At 41.7% G+C, this 12,781-nt stretch overlaps 1 protein-coding gene across 2 annotated transcripts in view; it reads left to right on the top strand.

Annotated features, from left to right (window-relative positions):
• The window catches only part of LOC125452853 (collagen alpha-1(XXII) chain-like), a 444,116-nt gene that overhangs the window by 340,856 nt on the left and 90,479 nt on the right, over nt 1-12,781 (top strand). For both annotated transcript variants that reach the window (XM_059645502.1, XM_059645503.1), the window contains 4 exons: nt 10,506-10,595; nt 10,709-10,753; nt 11,971-12,048; nt 12,421-12,456. In XM_059645502.1, the coding sequence (XP_059501485.1) occupies nt 10,506-10,595; nt 10,709-10,753; nt 11,971-12,048; nt 12,421-12,456 (249 nt within the window). The remainder of the gene's footprint in view (nt 1-10,505; nt 10,596-10,708; nt 10,754-11,970; nt 12,049-12,420; nt 12,457-12,781) is intronic.

Genomic DNA, 12,781 nt, shown 5'->3' with positions numbered 1-12,781 from the left:
AAAGATTTAACGAAAATTGATGAAAATTAAGACCAACTGTCAATTGAAGTGCCAGCCATGGCTCAGGGAGTAGCAGTCTTGTATCTGAGCCAGCAGGTGCTGGGTTCAAGTCCAACTCCAGAACAGGAGCACAGAATCTAGGCTGATTCTCCAGCACAGTATGAAGCAGTACTGCATTATTGGATGTACTTTTTCTCAGATGTGTCTCTCCTCTATCAAAAGACTGTAATTGATTTCCTGGCACGCTGTTAAAAGTGAGCAATGGAATAATGTCTGCTCTCCTGGTCAAAATTGATCTCCCAATCAACATCACAAATAAAATATATTGTCTGGGAATTTCACTTTAGGAGGAAGTCAAGATATGGGGAGGTACAGAAAGGATTCCTGAGAGTATTTCCAGGGATGAAGAACTTCAGTTGTAGAGACAAATTGGAGAAGCTGTGACTGTTCTCATTGGGGAAGAGAAGCTTGAGAGGAAATTTGGGGTGGTCAGGGTCATGAGAGTTGTGGGCAGAATAGAGAGGAATAAACTGTTCCCTTTGGTGTACAGATTGAGACACTCATCGAAGTGCAATGACAAAAACAGCAATGGCACAACGAAAAGCAAGTGATGAGGATCTAGAATGTGGTGGAAACTCATTCGGTGCATTCAAAAGTTGTCGTTAACTGAAAGGATTTGTCAAACCATAAAGAAAAGCCAGGGGTTTGGCAATAAGGTGATTTGCGTTTTTAGAGAACCAACACATGGGCCGAGTAGCCTCATCCTGTCCTGTAAACATTCTGTGATCCTATGAATTAATCAGGTCATTATTGTTTGCTGTTACTGTATTACAAGAACGACTACATTCCACAATCTGTAACATGCCTTGGATAAGGCAGTGAAAGGCATTATGGTAAAACCCACATTATCCAGCACATTATAGGATTGGGTGGAGCTGATAAATCAGAAATGTTGGTTAAACCAATGGTTAATAATTCAGCTGTTCGGGAGACTGATTACAAATTGTTCTTGTACAATTCCTTCAGAATGTTAATATCAGTCAAGTAAACTGCTGGTTATCTGGTACCCAAGCATCTAAAATTTTCATGCAACTGGCAAAACTGTCCTTGAAGAGTCATGGATTTGGTTGACTGAGTTAGAGTTGTAAATCCAATGAGAAACATTGTCAGATATGAGCTTGATGGATGGCTAGGCGTGGATAAGGATGATCCTGTTAAAATGACAAATAGAGAAGAAATTATACGCAGTGTTTTGAATTGTGACAAACCTAAAGTTCAAGAAAAGTTATGATGTTGTAGGAGCAGGCTAAAAGAGTTTCATGGTGGACTGCTGCTGAAAGAGTGGAAAACGTCCTCAAACTTAATGAACAGGGAAATTGCTTTACTACACGAACTGCCTTCTTGAACCGTTGCAATTCACCTGTTGTAGATTGACCCACAATGCCATTAGGGAGAGGATTTTAGGATTTTCACCCAGCAACAGTATTTTCAAGTCAGGGTCGTGAGTGGCTTGGAGGGGAATTTGAAGGTGGTGGTGTTCCCATGTATCTCCTTTATTCATTCATGGGATGAGAGTGTTGCTAGCTAGGCAGCATTTATTGCCCATCCCTCATTGCCCAGAGGGCAGTTAAGAGTCAAGCTCATTGCTGTGGGCCTGGAGTCACATGTAGGCTAGACCAGGTGAGGATGGCAGGTTTTCTTCCCTGAAGTATATTAGTGAACCAAATGAGTTTTTTCGACAATCGATTCATGGTTTAAGGATTCACGGTCACCATTAGATTCTTAATTCCAGACATTTATTGAATTCGAATTCCACGATCTGCCACAGCATCATTTGAACCTAGGTTCCTATTATCTGGGTCTCTGGATTAACAGTCCAGCAGTAATACCACTAGGCTATCGCCTTCCCCTGTCTGCTGCCCTTGTCTTTCTAGATGGAAGTGGTCATGGTTTTAGAAAGTGCCGTCTGAGGATCTTTGGTGAATTTCTGCAGTGCATCTTGTAGAAAGTACAAATTGCAGCTCTGACTATTGGTAATGGAGAGAATGGATACTTGTGGATGTGATGCCAATCCAGCTGCTTTGTCCTGGATAGAATCAAGCTTCTTGAGTGTTGTTGGGGCTATGCTCATACAGGAATTTGTAGTGGAGAAACTACCAGGAGACGCGGAGAATTCCTCAGGAAGTTAAACTTTTATTTGCAAACAAAAGCTGTGACAATCAGAAAATGGTTTCCCAATTGCCCCCGAATCCCAGGGTCCATTATTCTTTATACTTTTTAGTTATCATACTTTCTTCAAAGATTATCAGTATAACCAGTTGTTATCTTTCCAAAGCTATGCAGCAGACCAGTTATGTTAGCTCATGTTATCTCTCTAAAGCTATTCGTCTTCTGAATGACTTTCTGCTACAGCAGTTCTCTACTTTCTGCCACAGTGGTTTTCTACTTTTTAGACTTAACCTATTCCATCCTGATCATCTCCTGCCACAATGGTCTTTTATTTTAAACTTAACCTATTACATTATGGTTATTTTCTGCCACAATGGTGTTCTACTTTGTACCTAATCTATAAGACAGTTACTAAGTCCAATGCTATTAACTGGTAATCAATTTATGTCACCACACTTAGATCACTTTTTTATCTTACGACAGAGAGCCACTGCACCTGCACTTGAAGGTCAGTTAGAGCGGTTAGTACTCATCTATCTTATCAGGTTACTGCTGTATTCGGAAAGGCACATTGTCTACTATCTTCCTTTGCAGCTGTCTGAGGGTTAGTGATTTATGTAGCTCTAGCAGAATTAATCAAGTTCGTAGCCTAAAAGCCATTTTGTTGCTAATTTGAATCGAGAAGCCATCTTGTGCCTGTATCCAAGTTTCTTATTTATTACTACATCTGCCGCAATGGTCCTTCGCCTCGGGTTGACCCCATTACATCATGCTAGTCCTTAGTTCTATGTTACATGCTTTAATTAACCTAATTAAGCTGCCGTTAATAGCTAACCTAGGTGTCCTACCTTTGTTTTACACTCCCTTGACCTACGCCCGAGCACTTCATTCTGTTAAGGTACAGCATTCTATTGATTATTGTAACACTCCATAAATCAGTACATCATCCTGCTGATCACTGTAAAATTTAACCCTTTGTCTGCCCCTATAATTTTAATTTTCATCACAGGCAAGTGGGGTGTATTCCATCACACTCCTGATTTTTGCCTATAGATGGTGGACAGGCTTTGAGGAATCAGGAGGTGAGTTACTCGCCACAGTATTCCTAGCCTCTGACCTGCTCTTGTAGCCATTGAGTTTATGTGGAGAGTCCAGTTGAGTCTGTGGCCAATGATAACCCCACGGTTTTGATAGTGGGGAATTCAGTGGTGGTAACACCACTGAATGTCATGTTGCGGTGGTTAGATTGTCTCTTATTGGGGAGGGTCATAGCCTGTCATTTATGTGATGTGAATGTTACTTGACACTTGTCAGCCCAAGTCTGGATAGAGTCCACATCTTGTTGCATTTAAATAAGGACTGCTTCAGTATCTGAGGAGTCATGAACAATGCTAAATATTGTGCAAACATCAGTGGGCATCCTCAGTTCTGACCTTATGATGGAGGGAAGGTCATTGATGAAGCAGTTGAAGATGGTTGGGCCAAGGACATTACCCTGAGGAACTCTGGAAGAGATGCCCTGTAGTTGAGATGACTGACCTCCAATAAACACAGACATCTTCCTATGTGTGAGATATGACTTCAACCACTAAAGAGTTCACTCCCAAAACCCATTGATTCCAGTTTCGCTAGGGGTCCTTGATGCCACGCTCAGTTGAATGCAGCCTTGACATCAAGAGCTGTCACTCTTACCTCACATCTAGAATTAAGCTGTTTTATCCATGTTTGAACCAAGGCTTTAATGAGGTCAGGAGCTGAGTTGCCCTAACAGAACTCAGAGCATCATTGAGCAGGTTATTTCCGAGCACTTGATGACACCTTCCATCACTTTACTGATGATCAAGTGGAGTCTAATGGGGTGGTAATTGGCTGGGTTGAATTTCTCCTGCTTTTTATGCACAGGACATAGCTGGGCAATTTTCCACATTGTTGGGTAGATACCAGCATTGTAACTGCACTGGAACAGCCTGGGTAGGGGAGTGGCAAATTCCGGAGCACAAGTCTTGAGGACTATTATAGAATGTTGTCAGGGCCCGTAGCCTTTGAAGTATCCACTGTCTCCACCTGTTTCTTGATACTATGTGGAGTGAATCAAATTAGCTGGAGACCGGTACCTGTAATGCAAGGGGCCACTGAGGAGGCCAAGATGGATCATTCACTTAACATTTCTGGCTGGGTTGCTGCAAAAGCTTCAACCTTATCTTTTGCACTGATGTGCTGAGCTCTTCCATCATTGAGAAAGGGAGGCTTTCTCCTCCAGTGAGTTGCTTAATTGTTCATTACCATTCACGACTGGATGTGACAGGACTGCAGAACTTAGATCTGATCATTGGTTGTGGGATCTCTTAGCTCTGTCTATCACTTGCTGCTTATGCTGTTTGGCATACAAGTAGTCCTGTTTGGTGGCTTCACCAGGTTGACATCTCATCTTCAGGTATGCCTGGTGCTGCTCCTGACATGCCCTCTTGCACACTCCATTGAACCAGAATTGAACCACTGACTGATGGTAATGGTTGAATGGGGGATATGCTGGGCGATGAGGTTACAGCTTGTGCTGGAGTAAAATTCTGCTGCTGTTGATAACCCACAATGCCTCATGGATGCCCAGTGCTGAGATGCTAGATCTGTTTGAAATCTGTCCCACGTAGCACATTGATAGCGCCGCACAGCATGATTGAGGTTATTCTCAATGTGAAGGCGGGACTTCATCTCCACAAGGATGTCACTCTTACCAATACTGTTGTGGGCAGATGCGTCTACAGCTGGCAGATTGGTAAAGATGAGGTCAAGTATGTTAGTACCCCTTGTTCATTCCGTCAGCAGCTGCCGTAACCTAGTCTAGCAGCTATATCCTTTAGGACCTGACCAGCTTGATCTGTAGTACTGCTTCTGAGCCATTCATGGTGGTGGACATTGAAATCCCCCACCCAGAATATATTTTGTGTCCTTGCCATCCTCAGCCCTTTCTTTAAGTATTGTTCAACATAGTAGAAGAGTATGAATTCATCACCTGCGGGAGACCTCAATTAAGACGCTTGTAAAAGCTTTCTCAAATGCAGTGGATATTAAGAGCGCTGGTTTCATCACTGCCTGAGGTTTTCCAATTACCTGACACATATGACATCCAGCAAAATTCAACTACATTCTTATGCAGTCCAGGCTAAGAAAAACACTTTTGTATTTTAGCTTGAGATTTCCTTACTACCAAATGACCTCCTACTAATAATTCATGTGTTACCCAAAACAATTCATTTCTATAACCCACCTGTAATATCACTTGATGAACTCCTGCCCATGTCTCATCCATTTGAATATGTGATGGTCTCCATTCCCTCGTCAAGACATCATTTTTAAGATTGTAACATTCTGGGATACACTCAGATTCTTCTTCTGTGTGTGCTTTTTGATACAGTTGGTATAGTTTTTCATCTTTGCTCTAATTCAGCTAATTTCTCTGAACTAAAAATATCCAGCTTGCCCTCCATCTGTTGCCTTTTTTTTCACAACCATTTGATCAAATGTAGCCTCTGATAGTTAAACTTTACTATTTGATTTCTCCTCCTGTTTCCACTTGGGGCTTTGTGACCTTGTTACCATGCAATCATGAAACATTCCAGGATATATTTGCCTTATTTTCCACTTAGTTTTTAACTATACTCCCATGTGATTCAACTATGTCATTACCAAGGTAAACTTTATTTACAGCACCAAAGTTTTCTGTATTATTTCCACCATCACTTTACTACTTTTCATCAGACTCTCCAACCTCACTTTATATAATAGAACCCTGCTCTTCCCACCATGAATTCCACATATTACAACTTCTTCTGGCAGTACTCCTTCCAAATTACATATCTCCTCATCTCTCACCATCAAAGATTGACTTGCTCCTGTGTCCCACAGTGAAAACGCATAAGCATTTTTACTTCTCTTTCCCCCTCATGAATTTCCTTTTTACCCTGTGTTAAACTATATTTACGATCTTCAATGAGATCTCCTTTTCCCTTATCACTTAAGGATTTCTCTTTTCCCTAACTTCTATCCATCACAGATTGAAACTGATGTCAGAATACAAACTTTGATTTATGAACTAGCTCATTATCACCTAGAATTTCTGATACTAATCTTGCAGTCTTAATTCTCTGCACTTCCACATAAGGTCTCACTAATTCAGGAAGTGAATTTTTTAATTCCTCTAAGATAATCATCTCTCTAAGAACATCATATTTTAGGAACAGTATGGTGGCTCAGTGGTTAGCAATGCTGCCTCACAGCGCTAAGGACCTGGGTTCAGTTCCACTCTTGGGTTAGAACATAGAACATAGAACAGTACAGCACAGAACAGGCCCTTCAGCCCACAATGTTGCGCCGACCATTGATCCTCATGTATGCACCCTCAAATTTCTGTGACCATATACATGTCCAGCAGTCTCTTAAATGACCCCAATGACCTTGCTTCCACAACTGCTGCTGGCAACGCATTCCATGCTCTCACAACTCTCTGCGTAAAGAACCTGCCTCTGACATCCCCTCTATACTTTCCACCAACCAGCTTAAAACTATGAGCCCTCGTGTTAGCCATTTCTGCCCTGGGAAATAGTCTCTGGCTATCAACTCTATCTATGCCTCTCGTTATCTTGTATACCTCAATTAGGTCCCCTCTCCTCCTCCTTTTCTCCAATGAAAAGAGACCGAGCTCAGTCAACCTCTCTTCATAAGATAAGCCCTCCAGCCCATGCAGCATCCTGGTAAACCTCCTCTGAACCCTCTCCAAAGCATCCACATTTTTCCTATAATAGGGCGCCCAGAACTGGACGCAGTATTCCAAGTGCGGTCTAACCAAAGTTTTATAGAGCTGCAACAAGATCTCACGACTCTTAAACTCAATCCCCCTGTTAATGAAAGCCAAAACACCATATGCTTTCTTAACAACCCTGTCCACTTGGGTGGCCATTTGGGTTGACTGTCTGTGTAGAGTTTGCACATTCTCCCCATGTCTATGTGGGTTTCCTCCCACAGCCCAAAGATATGGAGTTAGGTAGAATGGTTGTGCTAAATTGCCTGTAGTGTTCAGGGATGTGTAGCTTAAGTGGGTTATGAGGGGATGGGTCCAGGTGGGATGGTCTAGGGGTCAGTGTGGACTTGTTGGGCTGAAGGGCCTGTTTCCACACTGCAGGGATGCTATGAAGTTTCTATATGTTTGATCTATTTTCAATGCCTTATCCAGCAAACCAAGGCATTTAAATACCAAGTAGGACAGAACACTAACACTTCACAGAGGCACACTGATGAAATTACCTGGTAGGGTGGCGAAACGTCTGTAACCAAACACACCGGCTCAACGATAATGGGAACTGCAGATGCTGGAGAATCCAAGATAACAAAGTGTGAAGCTGGATGAACACGGCAGGCCAAGCAGCATCTCAGGAGCATAAAAGCTGACGTTTCGGGCCTAGACCCTTCATCACCGGCTCAGCAAGCAAGCCGACAACTTCATCCATTACCCGAGCTACAAATCTTGTCAAAATCTTTAAAACATACTATAACACACTGTAGTTAAATTACAGACAAAATTTTTAAAAAGCGGCTTCAGTGTAACTGTACCATAATGCTTAACATAATAACATATATATTAACTGCTATAAATTAACTGTTCCAGTATCGCGGTACCCCATAAATGCAATCTTGGCAGAGGCAAATTCAATAAAATAGATTGTCTCATATGTAATTCTAGCAGCAGGAAGAGAACCTCAACTTTTAGCTGTAACAGAAAGAGGAAAAACAACTTTCACATCCAGCTTCAAGACCCCAGCAGCAAACTGAAAAACTAAAACTAGAAATCCTGGTTTTGTGGGAGCTTGACCCCATCCATTCAGGCTGCTTCTATTGTCCCAACTTCAAAACAAACTCGAAGGCCTTGCCTCTCTGATGAAGGGTCTAGGCCCGAAACGTCAGCTTTTGTGCTCCTGAGATGCTGCTTGGCCTGCTGTGTTCATCCAGCTCCACACTTTGTTATCCAAGGCCTTGCAAGCTGTTTACCTTATTGGCTTTGGAGCAGACTGCTTGTACCTTTGTCTCAACCTTTCTCCATAAAAATAACCAAGACAAAATACAACTCTTAAAGCCACAGTATTGTATACATGAGAGAATGAAATGATGCAAGCAGGCAGATAGAAGAAATTTATTCAAGAGGGGCTAGACCTCTATCTTCTGAGCTCTGGACATCAGCTGCTGTTTGAGATGTAATTGTGAGCTGGTGAAACATTGTCAGAGTTGCCAGAATTCAGTGAATGAATTGCACTGCCCTTGTGAGATTTAAATTTAATATTTTAATTCAAAGAATGCTAGGGAGTATTGTATTGGGTTTCTATAAGAGTATCTCTTTGTGTAACTGGCAAGCCCTATTCCCCATATACGCTGGATAACAGGGAGTTTATGTTTCATAACTCTGATGCCTGTTATATTTGTTTAAAAATTGCCAATGTTGAAAACACAATGGTGCTCATGACTGTAAATACTTGAATTGAATACTGCAACACACTCAGTCTGTAGTAACAATCATTTTTCCTAGGATGGTGACGGCGAGCACGAGGGGGCATAGCTTTCAATTGAGTGGTGAAAGATATAGGACAGATGTCAGAGGTAGTTTCTTTACTCAGAGAGTAGTAAGGGAATGGAACGCTTTGCCTGCAACGGTAGTAGATTCGCCAACTTTAGGTACATTTAAGTTGTCATTGGACAAGCATATGGACGTACATGGAATAGTGTTAGATGGGCTTGAGATCAGTATGACAGGTCGGCACAACATCGAGGGCCGAAGGGCCTGTACTGTGCTGTAATGTTCTATGTTCTATGTTCTATGTTATTCAGAGCTCCCTCACCCATAAGGACTTAATTTTGCTGACCTAATTCTTGAATTTAAGTGTTTAATGAATTGCTACTTTCTCCCCCAGCTACGATAGGAAGAAGGATGGGGTGGAAGGGGTTCTGGGATGTCTGATAGGTTATCTTACATGGACCTTGGGCAGGGCAAGTGGTGGAGTGTGGTGGACATCACTGCATATGCAGACCCCGTTCCCCTCCACTCCTCCTGTTATCACCCTTACACCTACCATCTCCTCTCAACTTCATCATGGGCCCCATCCTGTCTCTGGGACTAGCTCATGGAACTGGTCATACCACCAGCAGTGGCAGTCCCTCTGACCCAGCCAGCACTCTTTGATATGGGGCTTCCTCCAGGGTGGCAAGTAGAGGTCCCAACTCCAGCCAGCTAATAGTAAACAGGACAGGAGAACTCCCTTCCCATTAAATTTTGCCCACTGTGTTGACAGAAAAGCACTCTCAAGACACTGCTTTTCTTCAGTAAAATATGATTTCAGTCAACATTAATCTCTAAGGTGAATCCACCATAACAAACAAAATGGTTATTGATCACATTTGTTGTATTTTGGGAAGTTGCTACTTATAAATTGGTAGTCTGGTTTCCCAGCCTAACAAAAGCTATTGACAAAATTCTTTGGCTACAAAAGGCTGTGAGACATCTGTGGAAGTCAAAGGGTCTACAGCTTGGAAACAGGCCCTTTGGCCCAACTTGCCGATGCTGCGCAATTTTCACAATTAAAGTAGTCCCATTTGCCTGCGTTTTTTATCCATTTCCTTCCATTTCTGTCCCATCTATGCACCTGTCTAAATGTTTCTTAAATGTCAAAATTGCATTCACTTCCACCATGAGCTCTGGCAGCCCATTCCAGACACTCACCACTCTCAATGTGAAAAAGTTGCTTGTCTAGACCCTTTCGCATCTCTGTCCTCTCACCTTAAACCTATGCCCTCTAATTTTAGACTATCCTTCTATGAGGAAAAGCTGTCAGTTATCTACCTTATGTATGCCTCTTGTGATTTTATAGACCTCTATAAGGTCCTCCCTTTAGCCTCCTACTTTTCAGGGAGAAAGTTCCCAATCTATCCAACTTCTCCTTATAACTCAAACCTTCCAGTCCAGGTAGCATCCTAGTAAATTTTTTCTGCACTCTTTCTAGTTTAAAAACATGTGAATGTTTGAAAGGAGCTGTACAAATGCAAATTCTTTCTTTCCCAATGTAATTGTAGCGATTAATTCAGCATCCTGCTCACCTGAGTTCCTGGTGAATGTCTTCCCTTTTGAATATTTACTGTTGTAAAGACTGGAGTTCTGCTTGAACTTCCTCATGCATTTGCCCATTTCTGCCTTAGAATAATCCCAGATTCATGGCTGTTTTGCTGCCGGGTATAGTTTTTAACTCTGACAGTGTAAATTTGAAGAATTATTTTTGTGTAAACTGTTGCTATTGTTACAGGGAGATTCTGGGAATGCTGTTGGACCGCCTGGAGAGAAAGGAGACAAAGGAGACCATGGATCTCCAGGGACAGGATTACAAGGAAAAGAGGTTTGTGTCATTGTAGAGAAGGAGGAAATGAAGAAATGAAAATATATCTATTCTGATAAATCAAATACTTTTTATTTTAACCCTTCAACTGTTTGGCTTCCTGTTTCAATTAGGGGCCAGTTGGTCCACCTGGGACACGAGGTTCACGGGGATCTAAGGTAATAGTAAACTGACCTGTCAATCAATGTTGCAATCAAACCATGGTAATTCCAAGCTTTGGTAAGCAATTGTGAATGAACCTCCAGTTGTGTCAATGCATTGTACATCTGAGAAAGGAAGCAGAAATGAGTACACCATATTCTCCAAGCTCAGAGGCATGTGATCACAGAATGTGCTCTGACCTGGGAGAAGTATGCAACGCAGGGCAATAGTGAGTTGTGAAACAAAAGATCAGGGAAAAATGGCACCCTTAAGTAAAAATTAGTTATTAAAATCATCAGACCAAAGTGGACAGAATAATCAAAAGTCCTTTTGGCTCCTAGATCCCAATCTTTTCACTACTGATGTTGGTGGTTCATGATCCTGATTACCTAATACAGACAGCCAATCATTTACAGCAATTTTATGATATTTGATGAGTTTGTTAAGAAGCAGCAGTTTAGATATGATGTGTTACTTAATTAGATAAAGAAAATGAAAGTAAAATGTAGAGTATGCAGGGTGGTTTGATCTTAGAGTAAGATAATAGGTCGGCACAACATCGTAGTCCAAAAGGCCTGTGCTGTGCTGTACTGTTCTATGTTTTAAAGTATATGACAATGACAATCAGGGATGGTTCAATGATCCCAGAGGACAAACAGGCTGTTGATGTGGAGTGTGCTGGTCTCACTAAAATTGTGAAGGTACTATTCTGCTCTCTAGCCAGGGTGGTAGGGAACTCGACCCTGGGTCCTCCTTCTCTCCCTGACCCAATACTCCGACTTTACTTATTGCAGAGTCCCAAGCTACCAAAGCCCGGCTCTGAGGCTGTCAGTGTATCAGATCATCCAGTCACAAAGGAGTGATGATTAAGGCCAACCAAGCTAATGACAGCAATTCTTGTCATGTTCCCTATCTATGAATGTAGGTAAAAGGCATCTCTGGCATTTTCACAGGACCTTATGTCAGTTTAGAAATATACTATATCATTGGTCAACGTGACTGAACTACTGTGATTAAGATTCATGCATACTGAAAGGTTTGACACAGTAATCACTTAACCCTCAGTGGGTGTATTGCTTTCATGTGAAATTTGAGAGGGAATGCTCATGAATAAATCAAAGTGCCAATGACTAAATCTTGATAACAGCTGCATTTTATTCCACAACTGTGTAGATAATAAGAACAATAAATCTACAGTTCGTCTTGATGATAGCACTGAGGTTTGTTTTATTAGGGGGAGCGTGGATTCCCAGGCCTTCAAGGACCAAAAGGTGAGAAAGGACCACCTGGAATTGGCCAACTTGGGCCCCCAGTGAGTATAAAAGTTCTATCAGTACCTCCGAGACTTTATTTTCTTTAGAACCAGTAGCTTGACACTATCTTCTAGCCCCCTAATATCTCTATCATAGAGAAGAAAATTAGAAGAACATCCATATAATTGGGAACATCATTGTCTCCAAGCTTTCTGCAAAGTCTCTGAGCATTTCGTCAAGGACATATACGGCTGCTCAATTGCTATAGTCAGCACCACAGATGGGAATCTCCTTCCTACCATTATGGGAGAAACACCCCTGAGAACTTCAAGTCTAGAAATACATGTTAGGAAGTACTATAGAGTGATTGAAAGAGATGAATTAAAATTGGGACAAATTTAAACAGCATTTTTTTCCTTCATTTCTCATAGGGTCCACGAGGTCCTTCTGGAGAGCCAGGTATAAGGGTAAGGACTTTTTCAATAACAATAAAGATGAAACAAGTACAAATACAGTATAATTTTCTGCAGAAGGTTCCTGACCCAAAACGACAACTTTCCCGCTCCTCTGATGCTGCCTGGCCTGCTTTCTTCTTCCAGCTCCGTATTGTGTTATCTCCACAGTAGAAGCATTGTTGCCTTAAATCTCATCAATTCAAATATAGTGAATGTTAACATTAGAACAGGTCATTTTGTCTCCTGAAACTTAGCAGTATTCCAGCCTTTCTCTGTTATGTTATCTAACTGTGTCGTATTCTGTTTGCTCAGTTACTTTTCTGAACAAAACATTCAA

Source organism: Stegostoma tigrinum, chromosome 4 (genome assembly GCF_030684315.1).
Source record: "Stegostoma tigrinum isolate sSteTig4 chromosome 4, sSteTig4.hap1, whole genome shotgun sequence".
Classification (NCBI taxonomy): Eukaryota; Metazoa; Chordata; class Chondrichthyes; order Orectolobiformes; family Stegostomatidae; genus Stegostoma; species Stegostoma tigrinum.
Note: the sequence above shows the minus strand (reverse complement) of the source record. Positions and strands in the feature narration are given on the sequence as shown.